The sequence below is a fragment of the Gopherus flavomarginatus genome, chromosome 7 (genome assembly GCF_025201925.1).
Source record: "Gopherus flavomarginatus isolate rGopFla2 chromosome 7, rGopFla2.mat.asm, whole genome shotgun sequence".
Classification (NCBI taxonomy): domain Eukaryota; kingdom Metazoa; phylum Chordata; order Testudines; family Testudinidae; genus Gopherus; species Gopherus flavomarginatus.
Window position 1 is genome coordinate 48,205,182 of NC_066623.1, and position 21,914 is coordinate 48,227,095.

The 21,914-nt window shown below is 48.8% G+C and overlaps 1 protein-coding gene across 1 annotated transcript in view; it reads right to left on the reverse strand.

Annotated features, from left to right (window-relative positions):
• Positions 1-4,294: 4,294 nt before the first annotated feature.
• The window catches only part of UHMK1 (U2AF homology motif kinase 1), a 30,226-nt gene continuing 12,606 nt past the window's right edge, over positions 4,295-21,914 (reverse strand). The window contains exons 5-8 of the mRNA XM_050963292.1: positions 21,315-21,391; positions 8,073-8,171; positions 5,628-5,716; positions 4,295-5,087 (exon numbers count right to left, since the gene is read on the reverse strand). Of these exons, the coding sequence (XP_050819249.1) occupies positions 4,941-5,087; positions 5,628-5,716; positions 8,073-8,171; positions 21,315-21,391 (412 nt within the window). The 3' untranslated portion in view covers positions 4,295-4,940. The remainder of the gene's footprint in view (positions 5,088-5,627; positions 5,717-8,072; positions 8,172-21,314; positions 21,392-21,914) is intronic.

Sequence of the window (21,914 nt, forward strand, 5' to 3'; positions counted from 1 at the left end):
GTTATGTCTACACTAGCACTTATGTCCATCAGGGCTGTGAAAAGACACCACCCTGACCGACATAAGTTACACTGGTGGAAGCGCCGGTGTGGACGCTCTCCTGCTGACATAGCTACCGCCATTCATTGGGGCTGGTTTAATTATGCCGACAGGAAAGCTCTCTCCTGTGGGCACAGAGCAGGTACACAAAATGCACAGTGGTGCAGCGGCAGCAGTACAACCGTGCTGCTATAAGGTCTGTAGCATAGACATAACCTGAGTGTGCAGCCTGTTTGGAAACCAGAAAAAGTGAAAGCTGTCAAGTATCAGACAATGAACAGGAGAGCTAATGCGTTTGCTTATACTGCGGGTCTGGCTCTGCTATGATCCAGCAGTATAGGGGAGAGACTTCTGCTGCCCTTAATCATGCTAAAATGCCACCAGTCATAGGTGCACCCATCACCATGCTCTTCTGAGAGATCTGGTTTTAACCTGACTGCTCCATAGCAAGGCTCAAAGGCAAACAGGACAGCCACGTGTAAAGATGACCAAGTGCTCACTATGTGGGCGCTTGGGAAGGCCTCCCTCCAACGCAGTTGGTTCTGCTTTAGCAATGTTTGTATGGAGCTGAAGTCGCAGAGGGACATTAGGGAGCAGAACATAAAGGCTCACACCGGGGTGTGGCCAGGACTGACATCCAGAAACAAATTCCTAGGATCCTTACTGGCTTAGGCCCTGCTTTCCTGGGGCATCCAAGAGACAAAAGCTAGTAAAAGTGGTTTGCATTTTGCAGGTTTATTTGGTTCAAATCTATTAAAGCTATTAAACAAAAACCCAGCCAGCATCTTTGGTAGCTAGCTCTGCCGAGACGAACAAGAATGTCCCCTATGCACCACCATGAAGCCCTGTCTCCATTCTAGGGGTTAGTAACAGTTTGGCTCTGCTACTTAGAACGGGCACCTAACAAAATCTGGTCTGGCAAAGGAGCGAAGGCTAGGATCCAGCTAGCAAAGCACCCTCATACACACTGAACACAAAGTACCCAAGCTCCAGTGTTCTGTGGCCTGGAAATGGCCAGTTTTGGGAAGCAGCTGCTGTCTCCTGCTCTGCTGCACAATCCTTCACTTACTCATTATATTCCCCACAGGCTTAGCTGGGCCTCCAAATTTGTAAGAAACCCCAAGGTCAAAGCTAGTCTCTAGGTCAGAGGTTGGCAACCTTTCAGAAGAGGTGTGCCAAGTCTTCATTTATTCACTCTACCTTAGGGGCCTGCTATAACATAGTACCTAGGTTCAATACGAAGTCATATACAAGTAAAAATGCATAATGCAGAGATTTATCTATAACTACATTGATTGACTGCTGTGTGCAGTAATATAGTGACCCCTGGGTCTTTGAACAAGGCTTTATACTGGGGGGAGGAGGGGGAAGTGGAGAGTCGGAGGCAAGCGGGTGGGCAAGAGGCAGGTGGGCAAAGAGGCGAACAGTGAGCCAGCAGGGGTTCTAGGGGCAGGCATGGGGGTTTCTGGCAGAGGAGGGAGGAGGTGAAAAGAGGCAAGTGGTGGGTGAGGGACTGACCAGGAGGGACGCAGAAAGTCAGCAGGGGGGGCTAGGGGCTGAAGAGGGGTGTGACAGTAGAGCTGAGCAGAGAGGGGGTGGGTCCTATTTTACTGCTGTGATCTGGTCATCCTATGCACGCTGTTTCTTTCCTCCTCTATACTACAGGCTTCCACACACTGTCAGTGCCTCCCTCGTGTGCCATACATACAATTGTTTGCTTTAACTGAAAAATTCTTAATAAAGTATCCCCCCCCAACCCCCCCCCTTTTTTGGCTCACAGCTGTTTCGGTGGGGCGGTGCCCCGGGGAAGGAGGGTTTGTTTCCGCAGAGTGGACGGCACTCTGTGTGTGTGTGTGTGGGGGGGTGGTGGTGGTGTTTCAGCGGCGCTGGGGGTGCCTGGGTTCGGCCCTTAGCTGTTTTCTGTGCAGTAATATGGCCCTCACCGCTTTACGAGTTGCGTGGGCCTGCCATAGACAAAACACTGCATCTTCCCCACCCCCGCTGTGCTAGCCAGGCACCCCATGGTCTCTTCGCACTCCTCGGTACCCCAATCCTGAGTTCCTGCCACACCTGTGCATGCCCTACTGTCTCCTCCTCATGGTCCCTTTCTGGGCTCCCATCATCCCCTCCCTCCATGCAGGCTCTTTCCCCAAGCCCATGGCTTAACGCCACCCCCTCTATGTGCTCCTCAGAGCCATCCCATCACAGCACAGCTCCCTCAGCCAGAGCTAGTCAGCCTTGGGGAAGGTCACGTTTAAACAGGATTGTCTGGGTCTAAGCAGAGTGTGAACGTGATGGGCCAACTGACAATGATCTGAACAAGGCCATCTTCACATCCAGAGTGTTTGAATGTTGTGTTAATTAACATGACCTCATCTCCAGTGCAGACAGCCCTTGGTGTCCTCCCCCTGTGGCTCAGCCTGGCAGATAGCAGCAGTCAGGTCAGTAGCACGGTAGTTTAAACTACCAAGAGACTAAACATCCATAAATATAGAACCAGCTCTTCACACACTGAAAACTCAACACTAATATAGCTCCTGGACACTCAGAGGCATGTCTCAGCAAGGCCAGCTAGGCACACGCAAACAAAGCACGCACAGCTGGAGTCCTCGGGTGAAACCCTGTTTGGGATACTCTGAACCATACTTCGGAACAGTCTGATCAGTGAATCACAGGCTCATTTAAAACATCAAAATTCGTTTTGGGATTTTTACCAAACTCCCCAGAAAAGCCTCTACCTTGAGTACAAAGCAGCACAGAAAAACTCAGGAAGATCAGGCTCTTTCCGGAGGAGCTAGGGAAGGGTTAAAAATGGGGCTTATAATGGGAAGCCAGCTTCCACTTTAACTACAGCATGGCAGTAGCCACTTCACAGCAGCACAGAGAAGGAATGAAGACAAGTGACTTATGACATGCTGCAGACTGACTCTCGCATGACACACTGGCAATATCAGCAGGAAAGGTCAAGTGCAGAATGCTAGAAGTCCAGCTTGGGCAGGATGCTAGCAGCACATTGCCCAGATAAGCGCAGCGGCCTCAGTGCAGAGTGAGACAGGGACATCTCTTCAACAACTGCCCCAGAAGATTTCTCTAGACAGGGCTTGGCATCAGCGGCCTCTCCTCGGCACTAAAACTGGTGCAGCAGCTTCCACACCCCCTTGGGTTATTGTACTTCCTCGCCTCCTGTGCCTATCACTCAAAGAGGGGTCTGTAAACACTACATTCTAGGCAGGGATTCTCAAACTGGGGGGTCGGGATCCCACAGGGGGTCATGAGGTTATTAGATGGGGGGGTCGCGAGCTGTCAGCCTCCACCCCAAACTCTACTTTGCATCCACCATTTATAATGGCGTTAAATATATTAAAAAAAGTGTTTTTAATTTATAAGTGGGGGAGGGGTCACACTCAGGGGCTCGCTGTGTGAAAGGGGTCACCAGTACAAAAGTTTGAGAACTACTGTTCTAGCAGCTCTTGCTCAACGCTGAAGCACTGCAAGTAGAGCATGAGCCGAATTTAGGCTGGTCTCCTGTTAAGAGAGAGAAGCAGTGACATGGGCCACACCCAATATGTTTCTTTCCTAACAGCATCCAACTAGTGTGCTTGCTAACCCCAAGAGCATCCAACTAGTGTGCTTGCTAACCCCACAGTCCTTCTGGCATTAGAATGCAGCACCCTGGAAGAGGCCCTTAGCAGTCAGGTAGGATTATTTCAAGGATCCTTGTTCTAAAGGATCTTGTATTGTCTCAGGCCCTTTGTGTACTCTATGGAGAGTCAAAAGTGTCAGTGCTTCCTGCTTACTGCCACAATTCCAGTAAATCAACACTGGCTAAAGCAACAAAAACACATGCTACAATAGAAGCCAAACAAGGAAATGACAACAGGTACAAATTTGCTCTCCCTTGAAAGTCTTCAGAATAGACATCCTGCTGAGTTCTTGAAAGGAATGCTGTGTGCTCTAGCAGGCCTTTACAGAATCCTGCTGGCTCGGGAATGCCTCTGGACTATGCACTCTTTTGCACAGATACGAAGAGCAATGGATGTCCATACTACAGGCAATGTGTAACCTCTAGATTACATGGTGTTACAGGAGTCAGGACTAACACTGGTCCTTTCCCTGAAGATGCTTAATGGATTCCACATTCGCCCAGCCTGTCCATACAAGTGAACTCACGTTGCTGCAGGTGCCCTGCACTCAGACAGCAGTTTGCCTTCACTGACACTGACAATCAGTTTCCCAAGAAGACAACAGCTGACACTAGAGTGGAGGAAATTTTACTGGTCTCCCTGGGCCAGCTGTCAGTGACAGCATAACTTCACAGGCCAGATGGCCACTACTTTATGGGGTGTAAAGACCTGAAGCCTCCTCCACCCACCCCAGAGATGCAGGGGCTTCTGCTTGTCTTTCTACCTTAGATAACAGGAAAAAAAAGTGTAGTCTTTCCTGTTCTTGCTGGAGGGCTCCTGGGTGTCTCAGAGCATGTGTATGGGGAGGGTTCTCACTCCGCGATGAATATTTAACAGAGATCCTTTCCAAAAACACTAGTCGATCATTAGTGTCAAGACACAAGTGACATTTTTAACAGTCTGAACCCGACTTAGATATTGAGTCTCCTGTAATGGCAATGTCACTACTTACTCCAGTCACTGGAGAGCCTTCCAGGGTAGGCAAGAACCACATCTCTAATGTAACCAAACAAGCAGAACACAGATCATTTTAAAGCCGCCTGGGCATCCTTTGTACAGGACAAAGCAGCACTAGAGGGCAAAAGCCCAGTTCTGTCCTGTGCAGATCTCCTTTCAAAGCTACTCAAAAGCAGGGCTAGGAAGCTCTTTGTACATTCAACTGCAGAACACACTGAAATGAGGAAGAAGCGCTGCCGACTCTCCTGATGGCTGCTGCTGCTAGAGCAATGTTTGGTACAGATACCCTCTCTTATAGGCACTCAGGGGGTAAAACGTAGCCACAACAAACTTGCCATCAAACATCCTTCCAGTGAGCAATTTCTGGGCAGCTTTGGAATCACCAGCATTTGCATATTCAACGAAGACCTGGAAAGACAGAGACAAGGGCATCACTGCCACTGAGTCACAGACCCCAGCGATTTCATCCATCACCCACTGACTGGGTAAGTTTGGCTTTATTCCTCCCCTCCTTAGTGAGGAATTATCCCCAACAAACTGCTTTCCTTGCCTGTAGCTCCAGAGTGCCCTCAGCAGACTCCGTGGGACTAGAAAAGCAGGGGAGAGGGGTCTCACAGCCCCTGAGTCTGTAGGGAGGGACACTTAGGATTCTATCTACCATTCCTCATTTCTCTGTACTAGACATTTAGCAAGTTGGCGCTGAACATCTTGACACACCCTCTCATATCCCGCTTTCCTCATCCTCTGCTCTGTGCCCCAAACTCTCCCCTAAAACTAGTCTGGCATCTCTTAGGTTAGAAAACACTAAGCCACCTTGCCAAATTCATGCTGCTGCATAACAGAACCAGGGTACTTCTAGTTGCACAGCACTGCCCTCATCCAACAGGATTAATGCTAGACAGTGAGGCTGGTAGTATAAATATCAAGCCTCTTCCCCTCCACACTTACTTGGCCTTTGCCAGGATTCTCCTTTGGAACAAGCATGGAAACCACCGGGCCGTATTTCTGACACTCCTCTCTTATGTCTTCCAGCACATCTGAGGGAAGAGAAAGCCATGTGGCCTGTGCTTGGCAAACTATTACCAGTTATAAAGCACACTAGGGCAATCCAACTGTGCAGAACGTGAGCAGTCCCGACTGAGTCTGGATCAGTCACTTCTCATCGTACACTTAATTCTCCTTCTTTGTCGGCGTACACCAGAGATGTCCCAACGTCTGAGTGAGCTGGAATCTGGATAGAGCTGGCTTGGTGGCGACCCAGCTAAGACTGAGAGAATCCTGGGCGGGAGAGGGAAGGCGTGCCAGGGACTGGGCAGATACTGAAGTGACTTGCCCAAGCAAGGCCGTGGCTAAGCCAGCACTGGAGAGTTCTCATGATGGACTGAAATGCCATCTCAATAAAAACGACTTGCCCAAATATCCTCCAGTTTGGTGAAAAAATTCCCTGCTGTCCCCTGGTTTGGCAGAACTTCTGCTGCAGGTTTTGAGAAAGGGGCAACATCAGGGTTAGCCTACAGAGAGGCTGCCATTGCTCTGCAAGGACACATACTGGAAGGAAGCGCTAAGCCTACAGAAGGGAATTCCAGACAGCAGCCACCCAGCTCTCCCCACCCTTCATATCTTCATACCTACTCCACCTCCCCCTGATCTATAGGATCTTCTGCAGGTCTCGCTAGGCCCAGGAGGAGCCAGGTGCTCAATGTGGCTCACAGGAGTTCCTGCAGATTTTAAAGAGGCAAGACTGGAACCAAAAACAAGAGTCCTGGGGGAGAACTTAGGGAAACAGGTGGCAAACAGGGAGGCCATCTGGGGAGTCAGGGAATCTGCTCAGCTAGCATGTTCTCCCGGAACTCTGCACTGTGGTGGGAGGGAGGTCATAGGGAACACAGGATCTCTGGGGTGCTGTGAGGAGCCTAGAGTCCAGCTCCAGCTCCCTCCTGCTACCCCCTTGGGCACACTGAAGCACATGGTGGTCCTGAGGCACCCCACGCTCTTGCATGAACAATAGGCAGCAATCCTGTCATGGTGCCCAGGAGAGTACTTATCCCATGATGCTCCAGTTCTTCTTAAAACCCATTAACTTCACCTTCTACACCAAGAGTCAAGCACTGAAGGGAAGATGCTGCCACACGCCTTGGTGTGGGGGTGGGGAACTGTTATTTTTCCCTAGCCGCTGAGGTGTCTCGATGACTTTTCTGCTCCATAGCCCTGTTACTTGGGAGGTGGTAACAGCCCTGCTGCTGTCTGCCTCCCTGGTGCTGACTGTCCCCCCGCCTGCCCACCAGGAGAGGGAGGGGACTGGAAGATTGCCACAGGAGCAGTACAGGTGCATTTAGACAAGGCTGCTGCTGGAAGGCAGTAGTGACCTGGTGTCAGACCCAGGAGAGTATGGAGGCTGGGGAGGGGCACTGCTCTCTGTTCCCAATACATGGCAAGGGGGCTTTTGTACCTGGAGAATTCCAAGCCCCAGAAATGACTGCACTCAGTGGGGCACCCACTGATTCTGCTTGTCCCAGAAGCATCAGTAGAAAAATCTTGTTTATTTAAAGGGGTCTCAGTTCCAGACAGATGACACAGAGTCTGGCAGAGCACTGGGTCCTTCAGTCACCAAGTCTCTGCTACACCACAGTGGGAACAAGCCCCGTCTAGGACAAGGGTGAGAGCCTGGGTCCCCAGAGGGGAAACACTTGTGGCACTAGTGTCACGGACTAGACACATGTGGCTGCACTGCTTGCTCACAGGAGTGGGGCCAGTCCTGTTTCCTGGTATGTGCACTCACTGATTGTTTTGCACATTAGAAGCTGGAATGCTCTATACTGGGTTATAATGTCACTTAAAGCAGGGAGGAAACCCTGCTACTACAAGCCAGGGTCTTTGTGAAGAGCACTCATCCCATAGCCTACCTGCCCCCGCCCAGGGGGCTCGCCTAGCTTTCGCTGAGCATCTGCACTTTGTACACAACGTTGCTAACGTACAACAATGCAGACAGATTATTTTAAATCTCTGCTGATGTCTGAATGACATCACTCAATGCATTTCAGCATTCTTCCCTCCCTCCCACCCTGTTCTGCACATGCACGCACCTGGCGCTGCTTTGAGCCATTCGTTATCTGCTCAAGCAGCCCTTCTAGCCATCCATGAACTTAACCCAGTCTCCGGGTCACCCTCTCTAATCAGCTAGGCCCAGTCTCTTCTCAGAGAATTCTCTGCAACTCCTGCCATCTGGAACAGCCTTCCTGTACCTGTGCACTTGTTTCAAATGCCAGCTGAGTTTCTTCACTCCCTTTTCCTTATGCCTCTAAACTCTCACCCCACTCTGATCCCGACAGCATTCTGGGATGTGGATTTCTACGACGATATTACTGCACTGCAGTTTGTAATACAGATACCAACCTTCATATTCTTCTTCACTCTGAAGAGAAGCATCACTCAAGACATTGAGCAGCCTTAGCACTGGAGTTGGAAGCATCACCAGATCTTCAATATGGGGAGCTGCTTTGCCACCACCCAGTTCCATGGAAGGAAAGGCATTACATGGGAAAGCAGGGGGAGGGAAGAAAGGCTGTATCAGTATTTACACTTTTGGAGGTACAGTTCTGTTTCCCCTCACCACATACATGCATTACACCCTGTAGCCATGCTGTGTGCAGCTGGCCTCAGTCTGCAGATTGACCAACCTCCCTTCCAGGAAGGCTTTGAGTGCAACCTGTGAGACCCAAAGGCCAGAAGGTTAGTTTGCCCAGAGACAGTGGCAGAAAGTGCTTTTAAAGGCACAGCAGCAGTGTGAATCAAGTCTGAAATTATTGCTATTCAGCTTGGATTCAGACATTGACAAAGGTCCCATGGCCAAGGTAGCCGGATCAGGTGTTACTTATACAGCAGGATATAAAGCCCTTCTACCCTGTCAATGAAAGGAGAGTTACTCATCTTGCAATTCTACTTCTCTGTATGTACCATCACTGCAGGATCCACACTCGTGGGTACCGCGTTCAAACAGGAGAGGGACTACACACTCCTCTTGACCAGCTGTGAACGACTGCACCATGAGAACTGAACAGTTCACGGTACCAAGGGCAAAAGAAAAGTGCTGTTTTTTTTAAAATGCAACAATTTGCCTTAGTGTAGGGCCCTGTATTCTGGGGAGGTGGAAGGAAGGGTGAGTGAGAACCCTGTGTGAGCTCTTCACAGAGCAGAGTTACAAAGTAAGCTTCCCTTCTTTAAAGGCAAATTGCCACTCTTGGAGAACAAGAAGCTCAAGGGATGACTGGAAATCCTGCCATGTGCACTCCTGCTGCAGTGTGATCAGCGAGGCCAGCAGGCCAGCACAGACTAGCAAGATCCTAATGAATGGTTCGTCGTCAAAAGAGAACCAAGACCTCTAACAAACCCTAAAGCAACAAGAAATGCCCATGCCGTCAAAGGTATGAGGTGAGGTAAGTTCCCTAACAGACTATGAGACAGATCGTAGATTGAGACCATGGCAGTCTGGCCCACCTTCCCTCAAGGCCCTTATCTGTAAGTTACAGTAGCCGGGAAAGCAAAGAGGCAGTCCCTGGAGCTTTCACTCAGCTCTAACTCGGCCCAGCTAGTTGGGATCCAGGAGAGTTTTGGAGATGAGCTCCTTTGAAGGCTTTATTCCATGTAAGATACACCCATAGGGCCTTCCCAATTAAAGTGGGAGGGGGCAGCCTCTTTAGGATGGAGAATGTAAGGGGAACGTTAACCAGCTAAGCAGCTATCTGTCCTAGAATGACTCGAGACCACCACCACCTCACTAGACCTGTGTCAGGAGGTGCTACAGTCCAGAGTGTAAGCGGAAGGAACAAAGAGTTAACAGGCAATGGCTGCTTCCAAAGGAAGATGATCAATTTAGTAATGAACACTTAAGTGTCAGTCCAATGTAGTGGAGGTGAAGAGCTCTAGTATAAACCACTGGTCCGAGGGCTTGTCTACATGAAAATTTAGTTCACAGCAAGCTGGAGCGTGAATCTACCCTCACACTAGTCTGCCATGGACTAAGTGTCCATGTGGACTCTGCTGATTCCCATGAACAGTTTGTTGTCGTGATTTGACTGAGTTCCATTTTCAAGTGGACTAGATCAAAGTGCACTAATAAACTATATATGATTCAGCAGGGTCAACACGGACAGTTACTCTGCGGCAGGCTAGTATGGGGTAGAGTCACACACCAGCTTACCGTAAATGAAATATTCCTGTAGATAAACCCTGAGTTTTCTGAGACTGAACTATCATAAAATATCAGGGTTGGATGGGAACTCAAGAGGTCATCTAGTCCAACCCTCTGCTCAAAGCAGGACCTATCCCCAAATAAATCATCCCAGCCACGGCTTTGTCAAGCCTGACCTTAAAAACCTCTAAGGAAGGAGATTCCACTGCCTCCCTAGGTAACCCATTCCAGTGCTTCATCACCCTCCTACTGAAAAAGTTTTTCCTAATATTCAACCTACACCTCCCCCACTGCTACTCGAGAACATTACTCCTTGTTCTGTCACCTGGTCCCACTGAGAACAGTCTAGATCAATCCTCTTTGGAATCTCCTTTCAGGTAGCTGAAAGCAGCTATCAAATCCCCCCTCATTCTTTTCTTCTGCAGATTAAATAATCCCAGTTCTCTCAGCCTCTCCTCATAAGTCACGTGCTCCAGCCCCCTAACCATTTTTGTTGCCCTTCACTGGACCCTTTCCAATTTTTCCACATCCTTCTTGTAGCGTGATACCGGCTGCCAACTAGATATGGAGCCATTGACCACTACCCGTTGGGCCTGACAACCTAGCCAGCTTTCTATCCACCTTATAGTCCATTCATCCAGCCCATATTTCTTTAACTAGCTGGAACAATAATGTAGGAGACCATATCAAAAGCTTTGCTAAAGTCAAAGAATAAATATGTCCACTGCTTTCCCCTCATCCACAGAGCCAGTTATCTCATCATAGAAGGCAATTAGGTTAGTCAGGCATTACTTGCCCTTGTTGAATCCATGCTGACTGTTCCTGATCACTTTCCTCTCAGTGCTTCAAAATTGATTCCTTGAGGACCTGCTCCTTGATTTTTCCAGGGACTGAGCTGAGGCTGACTGGCCCATAGCTCCCCGGATCCTCATCCTTCCCTTTTATAAAAGATGGGCACTACATTAGCCTTTTTCCAGTCATCCAGGACCTCCTCCGATCGCCATGAGTTTTCAAAGATAATGGCCAATGGCTCTGCAATCACATCCGCCAACTCCTTTAGCACCCTCGGATGCAGAGCATCTGGCTCTATGGATTTGTGCTTATCCAGCTTTTCTAAATAGTCCTGAACCACTTCTTTCTCCACAGAGGGCTGGTCACCTCCTCCCCATACTGTGCTGCCCAGTGCAGCAGTCTGGGAGCTGACCTTGTTTGTGAAGACAGAGGCAAAAAGAAAGCATTGAATACATTAGCTTTTTCTACAACCTCTGTCACTAGCTTTCCTCCCCCATTCAGTAAGGGGCCCAGACTTTCCTAGACCACCACCTTGTTGCTAACATATCTGAAGAAACCCTTCTTGTTACTCTTAACATCCCTTGCTAGCTGCAACTCCAAGTGTGATTTGGCCTTCCTGATTTCATTCCTGCATGCCTGAGCAATATTTTTATACTCCTCCCTGGTCATTTGTCCAATCTTCCACTTCTTGTAAGCTTCTTTTCTGTGTTAAAGATCAGAAAGGATTTCACTGTTAAGCCAAGCTGGTCGCCTGCCATATTTACTATTCTTTCTACACATCTCAATAAGGCTTCTTTAAAATATAGCCAGCTCTCCTGGACTCCTTTGTCCCTCACGTTATTCTTCCAGGGGATCCTGCCCATCAGTTCCCTGAGGGAGTGAAAGTCTGCGTTTCTGAAGTCCAGGGTCCATATTCTGCTGCTCTCCTTTCTTCCTTGTGTCAGGATCCTGAATTCGACTGTTAGGCTATAGATATTCAAGCCTGTCTGTAAAGGCCTAAACTTTAAGAATGTAGGTTTATTCTTATCACTTAGCTAGTTATAGAGATATAAAAGAAAGAATCAAAGATCACTGTCTGTGTAATGGCCTTCTCTTACTGTGACAGGCTAAGGCCTTCAGCTAAGATGTAGTTAGACAGCCATAAACTGGAAAGTGCATGGTCACATCCTCACATTCCAAACTAATCCCATTGAAATAAGGTGCTATTGGGCTATTAGGAATACAATCCTGTCCTGATATTCCTCTCACTTCCAGAGAAAGGGAAGAGCCTAAAAGATGTAAAAGGAAACTTAGTTTGATAGCATCCTGTCTGGCAAGAACTCACTTATCAATAGACGCAGGTGGAAAACCCTTATGTCTGTATAGATGTAGTTGTGAAATCCTCATTTCTGTATTGTTCTGTATGTTTATTTGCACGGCACCAAGCTGTTCGGGGGCTTATTCCTTCACCCTTTCACTTCCCTGGTCCTCCTCGCATGAACAGAGCAACAATACCTGAAGTCCAAAGGTGCAAACAATTCAATGTTTATTGGGGTGAACTTCCAGCAAGCATGATTCCAGTTTCCTTCCTTAGTGTCCCTCTTCCCAGCTCTGACACCACAGAGCCTTGACTGTGTGCCTGTTCCTGTTCCCATTCACCCTTTAGCAAAACATGATCCCAATTCCCCCATCCCTAGTCCCTGTTCCCATTTCCCCTCCGCTTCCTGATTGACTGCAGACTATATAGTAAAATCTGAGTTCTGCATAGCTATTTCTTAACCAATTATTTTACTGAAATTTAACTAACCAATACTAACATATTGTAACATGGTTATTTAACCAATTATATTCCACCACCTTCACTGGTTTACACCCAACAAAATTAATTATACAGCAGACAGAAACAATTATAGAACCAGACAGAGACCACGCAAATAAACATACAAAACAATACAGAAGTGAGGATTTCACAACTACATCTATACAGACATAAGGGTTTTCCACCTGCATCTATTGATAAGTGAGTTCTTGCCAGACAGGATGCTATCAAACTAAGTTTCCTTTTACATCTTTTAGGCTCTTCCCTTTCTCTGGAAGTGAGAGGAATATCAGGACAGGATTGTATTCCTAATAGCCCAATAGCACCTTATTTCAATGTGACTAGTTTGGAATGTGAGGATGTGACCATGCACTTCCCAGCTTATGGCTGCCCAACTACATCTTAGCTGAAGGCCTTAGCCTGTCACAGTAAGAGAAGGTCATTACACAGACAGTGATCTTTGATTCTTTCTTTTATATCTCTATAACTAGCTAAGTGATAAGAATACACCTAACTTCTTAAAGTATAAACCTTTATAGATAGGCCTGAATATCTATATCCTAACATCAACCATCTCCTGGTCACTGCCTCCCAGGTTCCCATCCACTTTTGCTTCCCCTACTAATTCTTCCCGGTTTGTGAGCAGCAGCTCTAGAAGAGCTCTGCCCCTAGTTGGTTCCTCCAGCACTTGCACCAGGAAATTGTCCCCTACACTTTCCAAAAACTTCCTGGATTGTCTGTGCACCGCTGTATTGCTCTCCCAGCAGATATCAGGGTGATTAAAGTCCCTCATGTGAATCAGGGCCTGTGATCTAGTAACTTCTGTTAGTTGCCTGAAGAAAGCCTCATCCACCTCAACCCCCTGGTCTTGTGTCCTATAGTAGACTCCCACCACAATATCACCCTTGTTGCTCACATGTCTATGCTTAATCCAGAGACGCTCAGGTTTTTCTGCAGTTTCATACCAGAGCTCTGAGCAGTCATACTGCTCTCTCATGTACAATGCAACTCCCCCACCTTTTCTGCCCGGTTTGTCCTTCCTGAACATCAGTTTATATCCATCCATGATAGTACCCCAGTCATGAGAGTTATCCCACGAAGCCTTGGTTATTCCAATCACATCATAATTCCTTGACTGTACCAGGACTTCCAGTTTTCCCTGCTTGTTTCCCAGGCTTCTCGCATTTGTGTACAGGCACTTAAGATAGCTCGCTGACTGTCCTGCTTTCTTGGTATGAACCTCTCAAACCAGACACTCAACATCTATGCGAGGGTACTGACTCACTGGCCCGAGTCAGACATGGTTGGGTGGTACTACACCCCATGAATTCTCCCTTGTGACCTGGAAGACTCCTTCATGGGTGGCAGGAAGCTACAAGGCATGTAATACCATGCTCAGAGAGCTTTGACTTAACAGGAGGCACTGCTGATCTGGATGTATCCAGATGCTGATTGATGCTGTGATCATTCCCTCATTGCTATGGGACCAGTCACTGACACCTGCAGCCTAACTGAGAGGCAACACTCAGATAAATACAGAACTGAAGGGCTGCTTAAATAGTGTCTCACTCCTGGACAGGACCCATGCTACCAAGGAAGTGGAGAACAGGAATATAGGCGCATCTTTTTCTGCTGGACACAGGATGCAGAGACTGCATGGAACAGCCCAGTACCATGAACAGTCAACTAGCAGCTCCTCCTACATGTAAATGACAGAAATGGCATTTTTCCAGAGACCCACTGTTGCCTAGTTCAGGAGCTAGCTAATAAGTGTCTCCAACCTCAGTCCCTGTCTTAAGGAGGGGCCAGCCCACAATACAGTTCACAGCAAATAGTACCATACCCATGGGTAGGGCCCTACCAAATTCATGGTCCATTTTGGTCAATTTCATGGTCATAAGGTTTTTAAAATGGTAAATTTCATGATTTCAGCTATTTAAATCTGAAATTTCATGGTGCTGTAATTGTAGGAGTCCTGACCCGAAAAGGAGTTGTGGAGGGGTTGCAAGGTTATTGTAGGTGAGGTTGCAGTATTGCTACTTTTACTTCTGCACTGCTGCTGGCGGCAGTGCTGCCTTCAGAGCTGAGCAGCTGGAGAGGGGTTGCAGGGGCTGGGAGCCCAGCTCTGAAGGCAGAGTCGCTGCCAGCAGCAGCACAGAAATAAGGGTAACATGGTATGGTATGCCACCCAGCTCTGAAGGCAGCACAGAAGTAACGGTGGCAATACCATGACACCCTAAAATAACCTTGTGACTCTCCCGCAACTCTCTTTTGGGTCAGGACCCCCAATTTGAGAAATGCTCATCTCTCCCCATGAAATCTGTATAGTATTGGGTAAAAGCACACAAAAGACCAGATTTCATGGCTGTGAATTTGGTAGGGCTCTACCCATAGGTAGCTCCAGCAAAATGAACTGATTTGTGGAGTGAGGGAATCACAGTGTGATTGTAGATAACAAGTCTATCTCCAGTGAAGCCAACTTCCCAGCAAAACTGGACTGTAGGGAGCTCTGACCCAGCTGTGTCAAAAGTGAAAGCGAAAGCTTCAAGAGATCTTCTAGATTAACTATCTAAGAAAGCACCAATCAATGCTTCCTTCTGCAGCACTGCCTTACACCATGCAAACAGGAGGAGGAAGGCTTTGAATACCACCAGACAGTCACAAGAAGCAGAGCTAGGAACTAAGCTATAATGGAACTGCAATATAGGAATCAAAGTCTGAAGCGCTGACCTACCAGCCACACAGTGATCCCAGAAGACAGAGCGGTCACTGGGTAAAACATCACTGGGAGCGGACTGTTGAGTTGCTGGTCCCTCTGGAGTTCTGTCAGTGACCCAAGGCAACAGATACACATACTCCTAAAACTTCACCCTGCATGGCACCAGGACATGGAAGAAGTCATTGGTCTACTATCCTGAGTCAGTGTCTTGGTGGGGAAGGGGTGCTTCTGTTGCTCCATCAATAGGACAAAGGCATCAAACACCAAGCCTAAGACATTCGCAGGCTGAAATCTTCAATGCTTCATCCCAAGTGGGGCCCCTGCAGACCTCACAATGCGCAGCCCCTTGAACAATTCCATGGAATGCAACTCCTAATTCCAGACTGCGAGTGTCTGTGCTTCGCTAAGCAAAGGAAATCCACAATTCTTCCTGTTGGGAAGTCTTCAATACCATGCCCTCCTGGATTCCCACTGCTGTCGTTCTCAGGAGGCTCTGCCTCCACATGGTGCCCAAGACTTCAATGAGTCAGGCACTGGGAGTTTTGATGGTGAAGAGCTGCCACTTACACACTGACTGAAATGGGTCCCAGGGCTGTTCAGTTGCTTTGTTAATGAAATATGCACTGGTCTAGACTCCTGGAGAGGTTACATAGCTCCCATGTGGTGGTGGCCCAGGGAAGGTGGATTTCTTGCAGCCTGTTTCCTGGTGCTGGAAAGCCTTGCATCTCTGCTTTCCATGCTCATCTGAGAGCAGAATCCGACAGATCTGGGTGCAGCAGCCTGGCTCTTAGGGGCTCAGCTGACTTCTCCTGTCAAGTCATTACTGTAGCTCAGCCTGGCTGGTATGTAGGGGGAGACAGCCTGACGGGATGACCACAGATGTATCCGTGCTGCCTCCCACTGTCCAGCACTTCAAAGGACATTGTACTGCTGCTCTGGCTAGAAAAGCCTCAGCTGGTGGGCACCTCAGAACCTGGGGAAGTGAGGATGATGCTTTAAATGGTGATAGCTACTAGATGTCTCAGAAGACAGTTCAGGCCTCAGCCCCTGGGCATTTCTCCAGAGGCTCACCACTTTAGAGCCTAGTAACACTGCTGTGATGGAGCATCTCTGCTGCTTGGCACCAACATGCCAACCTGCCAGGCGGCCTCAGTAGGTGTGCCAGTCTCTTTCCTACATTGACAACGCAGAAGCCCTGGACCACCTCATGTTCTATGGCACCAGGCCATACTGGAATACTGCATCCAGTTCTGGTGTCCACACCTCAAAAAAGGATGCTACAAAATGGAGAAGTTTAGAACAGAGCTACAAAGATAATCTGAGGTCTGGAAAGCTGACCTAACAGTTGTCTAGTTTACTGAAGAAAAGGTCAGCAGATGACTTGATCATGGCCTACAAGTCCCTATGGATATACCTACCCTGCAACAAAAGACTCATGGGCATGGCTGCAGCTGGCCTGGGTCAGCTAACTCGGGCTCCTGGGGCTCAGGCTGCAGGGCTAAAAACTGCAGAGCAAACACTCAGGCTTGGGCTGGCGCCCAGGCTCCAAAATCCCATGAGATGGTTGGGTCTCAGAGTCCAGGTGTCTACACTACTATTTTTAGCCCGAGTCAGTTGTCCTGGCTCTGAGACTCAGTGCTGTAGGCTTTTCAGTGCAGCGTAGATGAACCCTGCACAGGGAGAAGGCTCCTGAGAGCAGCAGGTTCTTTAATCTATCAGACAGAAAGCAGGGCCAGCTCTAGGATTTTTGCCGCCCTAAGCAAAAAAAATTTTTGGCCGCCCCCACCCTTTTTTCATGCCCCCCGGCCCCTCCCCAACTCCACCCCTTCTGAACCCCTGCCCCAAATCCCCAGCCCCGCCTCCTCCCCCGGGCATGTAGCATTTCCCTCCCCATTGCTTCCTGGGGGCCTCCATGACCTCCTACCCTAGCTCACCTCCACTCCGCCTGCTCCCCCTGGTGTGCCGCCGCTCCGCTTCTCCCCACTCCCTCTCAGGCAATGGAGGGCGGAGAAGCGGAGCAGCAGCACATTCAGGGGAGCAGGCGGAGCGGGGGGGGCGCAGGAAGTAACGGGGTATAGAGAACCACTCCCCGCTCCAGCTCACCTCCGCTCCACCAGTGCCCCCTCCCCCAGCGGCCGCTGCTCAGCTTCGCCTCCCTCCCTCCCAGCCCAGCTGCATGAAACAGCTGTTTAGCATGCGGCAAGCCTGGGAGGAAACAGGGAGAAGCGGTGCAGCGGCGTGTTCAGGGGAGCAAGCGAAGCGGAGGTGAGCTAGGGTTGTGGGGTGCAGGAAGTAATGGGGGGGTAAAGGAACCGTTCCCCACTCCACCTCACCTCCACTCCACCACCCGCCGCTCGGCTTCTCCTCCCTCCCAGACTTGCTGTGCAAAACAGCTGTTTCGCGCACAACAAGCCTGGGAGGGAGGGGGGAGAAGAGCAGTGGAGGCGGCGCGCTTGGGGGAGCAGGTGGAGGTGAGCTGGGGTGGCGAGGGCACTTTTTCCCCCATGCCCCGGAGTCGGCACCTATGATGGCCGGCGCCAGAATGCTGCCCCTAGAAATGTGCAGCCCCAAGCACCTGCTTGTTTCGCTGGTGCCTAGAGCTGGCCCTGACAAAAAGGCAGAACAAGATTCTCCAGCTGGAAATGGAAATCACTAAATTTCAAACTGAAAATATGACAAGTGTTTTGAAACACCTCGGGTGCTGAGCCATTGGAACAACTTACACGGGCTGGGCTGGGGTCTCCTGCCCTTGGAGTCTTTAGAGCATGACTAAGTGATGGCCTTCTAAAAGATCTACTCTAGCGCAACCATATGGCGTGTGTTATCAGGTGGGCAGCCCAGAGGGTCCTAATTGCCTTAAAATGCTATGAGCCTACACTAGGTCTTACACAGCCCTAGAGCTGAAGTGTTGCAAGCAGTTATAGCTATATTCTTCTGAAGTATGAGCCCCATTTTACATATGGAGAACTGGTCACAGAAATTACGATACTTGCCCAGGGTGACGTAGGAAACCTTCGGCCAGCCACAAACAGTACCTGGATCTTCCGGGTCGCAGTCCAGTGCTTTAACCACAATGCCCTAATGTCAATGCATCAAAGCTCCTTGCCTTCCCAAAGGCCCAAACCTTCACATACACATGCCTTCATTCTTCTGGGCTCAAGAGCTGTTGCGCAGTCTGACCTTAATGCCCTCCGGGGCAGGTGGACAGAAGAGCCATCTAGAGCCTGCCGCTGTCTTTCAGCAGGAAAGGGCCAAAAATGACCCTGAGATGCAGAAGTTGTACTCTCTAAAAGTGGGAGGAGTCCTGGCTCAAGGAGTCTGCTAGGCAGAGCACTCCCAGCTAGCTGGGGAGATACTACTTCAAATGCAGCCCAAATCCCCCATAAAACAGGGAAAGTGTGAACATGCTCCCCAACCAGCCAGGCACCGAGCCTGCCCAGAGCAGCTGTCCTCAGCCCAAGGCTGCCAGCTCGAATGAAGCTACCGGCCTGAGCCCTCACAAACCAAGGTGTTCTACCAAGGTCTACAAGAATTCTTTGAGGGAGGGGTCAATAAACATGTGGACAAGGAGGATCCAGTGGATATAGTATATTTAGATTTTCAGAAAGCCTTTGACAAGGTCCCTCACCAAAGGCTCTTAAGCAAGATAAGCTGTCAGGGAATAACAGTGAAGGTCCTTTTATGGACTGGTAGCTGGTTAAACGGTAGGAATAAATGGTCAGTTTTCAGAATGGAGAGAGGTAAATAGGGGGACCCCCAGGGGTCTGTACATATTCATAAATGATCTGGAAAAAGGGGTAAAACAGTGAGATGGCAAAATTTGCAGATGATACAAAACTACTCAAGATAGTTAAGTCCCAGCCAGACTGCGAAGAGCTACAAAAGGATCTCTAAAAACTGGGTGACTGGGCACTAGAATAGCAGATGAAATTCAATGCTGATAAACACAAAGTAATGCACATTGGAGAACATAATCCCAACTATATGTATAAAATGATGGGGTCTAAATTAGCTGTTACCATTCAAGAAAGATCTTGGAGTCATTGTGGATAGTTCTCAGAAAATATCCACTCAATGTGCAGTGGTAGTCAAAAAAAGAAAACAGAATGTTGGGAATCATTAGGAAAGGGATAGATAATAAGAATATCATAAAATAAAAATATACTGCCTCAATATAAATCTATGGTACATCCACATCTTGAATATTGCATGCCGTATAAAAAGAGGTATTGGAATTGGGAAAAAAAAGGCAACAAAAATTATTAGGGGTATGGAATGACCGTCAAAAGAGGACAGATTAATAAGACTGGGACTTTTCTGCTTGGAAGAGAGATGACTAAGGGAGGATATGCTAGAGGTCTATAAAATCATGACTGAAGTGGAGAAAGTAAATAAGGAAGTGTTACTAGGAGTAAATAACACAAGAACTAGGAAGTCACCAAATGAAATCAATAGGCAGAAGGTTTAAAACAAACAAAAGGAAGTATTTTTTCACACAACGCAGAGTCAACCTGTGGAACTCTTTGTCAGAGGATGTTGTGAAGGCCAAGACTATAACAGGGTTCAAAAAGGAACAAGATAAATTCATGGAGGACAGGTCCGTCAACGGCTATTAGCCAGGATGGTCAGGGATGGTGTCCCTAGCCTCTGAAGCTGGGAATGGTTGACAGGGGTTGGATCACTCAATGATTACCTCCTCTGTTCATTTGCTCTGGGGCACCTGGCACTGGCCACTGTCGGATGGACCTTTGGTCTGACCCAGTATGGCAGCTCTTACGTTCCAGGTCCACTCTGAGCTTTGAGAAGCTTCCTTTTCTGTAAGCCTCTCCACCTCATACATCACACAGCTCAGGGAAAGCTGCAGAGACTCAGCAGAAGCCACTTGCCAGCCCAGATGTGAGAGTCTCCACACCTGCTAATAATTTACCCTGGCACTAATGAATAAGGGGTACAGCTGTGCTGCCTAAAGAGCTAAAGCAGAAGAATGCAAAGCCATGTGTGCAGCTCCTGGGGGGAATGACAGACGTTCCCAGGGGCGGGGGAGGGCTGAGGCAGGGTAATTGGACACAACACAGGGATGGTCAAGACTCCAAAGAGGCAGGAGTGTTCCTGACTTCTCTCCAGCTGGAAGCTTGTGACCCAGCATGTGATTTGGCGCAGATGGCCTCTCCATTTCAACTGAAGAGGAAATCTCACTGTTGGATCCAAGAGGGCAGTACCGACTGAGCAAAGCAGTGACCCCAACACCAGCATGCAGTGGGATTTGCTATGTAGTCCCCAGGAGGACTTGACTCCCACTCATGCCTGATCCACTGGACCACACTGCTGCCTTCAGTGGGCAGTTTACTGACATTGCTCAGCTGCCAACAAACGTAATTTGATGATGCACTAACAGAAGCCACTGTCCGACAGCTTCGCCCTCCCCCCCACGGTGTTTCAAAAGCCCCGAGATTCATACTCAGGCCTTGTCTACACTTAAAATGCTGCAACCGCGCCACTGTAGTACAGTAAAGACATTACCTATGCCCTGATGGAAGGACTTCTCCCACTGATGTAGGTAATCCGCCTCTACGAGAGAGTGGGAGAATTCTCCCATCAACGACTGCACCAGGGGTTAGTTAAGTTTAACGGCATTGCTCAGAAGCTGTGGATTTTTCACACCCGAGCGATGTAGTTATACCGGCCTAATTTACCAGTGTAGACCAGGCCTAAGTGGGGAACAAGGTAACCTATTTGCCTACCCTGGCATCTAGAGCTCAAGGCTACCCGAAAGGGCTTTTTATAGTATCCATAACAGGCACATATTACTGGTTACCCTTCGTCTTTGTTCCCTAAGATGGTCAGTAAATGCTGGTTTTGTCTAAGTTAAGCAGAAACTGTGAGAAGCGCCTGCCTGCCCTTCTACAGAAAGACCACCACTTTGTGGCCTCCAGCTAGGGAGACAGGCCACAGTCGGAAGCATGGGCAAAGCTTGTAGCAGCTGTGCTGCAGAGGACCGGTGGCCACCATCAGGCACAAAAGACCAACTCAGGGAGAATACGTGAAGAAAGACTGAGGGGCAAAACAATTCCAGCTGGACACAAGGGCTCCTTGCCCTCAATGTTAGAAGCCTGAGGAGGATGGAACTACACCACTTACCAAAGGGAATGCTGAAGAAGGGGCTGCACAGGGCCTTTGCAGCAGTGACTCTTTTCGCTTGGTCATCATGAAGCATGCTAGAAGACAAAGGGAGATGTTATGTTTTTGCACACAGCATCCCCACAGCAAAGGCAGTGATGAGATCTGCATTTCAAGCGAGTCGGGAACTTTACGTACAAACCCCACAGCACATCTGCCCTCTTAGAGCACTCTCACACGTGGGATTTCTGGGCACTTTTGTCCATAGTCTCTGAGAATTTAGGCGTTACAAACACCTTAAAGGGCTTATTACAGGAGTGTTTGGTGAGTAATTTTTCCAGACTCCTCTACCAAAACTGAGTTTGGAAAGCGACACTTGGATTTTAGCACAGGCCATGCTGATAAGTGGTTTCATTTATACCATCAGTTATAACCTTTTCTAGCTACAGGTCTATGATTGAATATTATCCTACAGATACTGCCCTATGGTTGCTCCAGTCTACCCTTTCACAGCGAGATGGCTGTTCTCTGAAAAGCCTCTGCATATTTCCATTTACAGGATGGCAGGTGACCGTGCCACGGTGACCTAGAACCTTCTGGGGAAAGCTGTGATCATTGGGG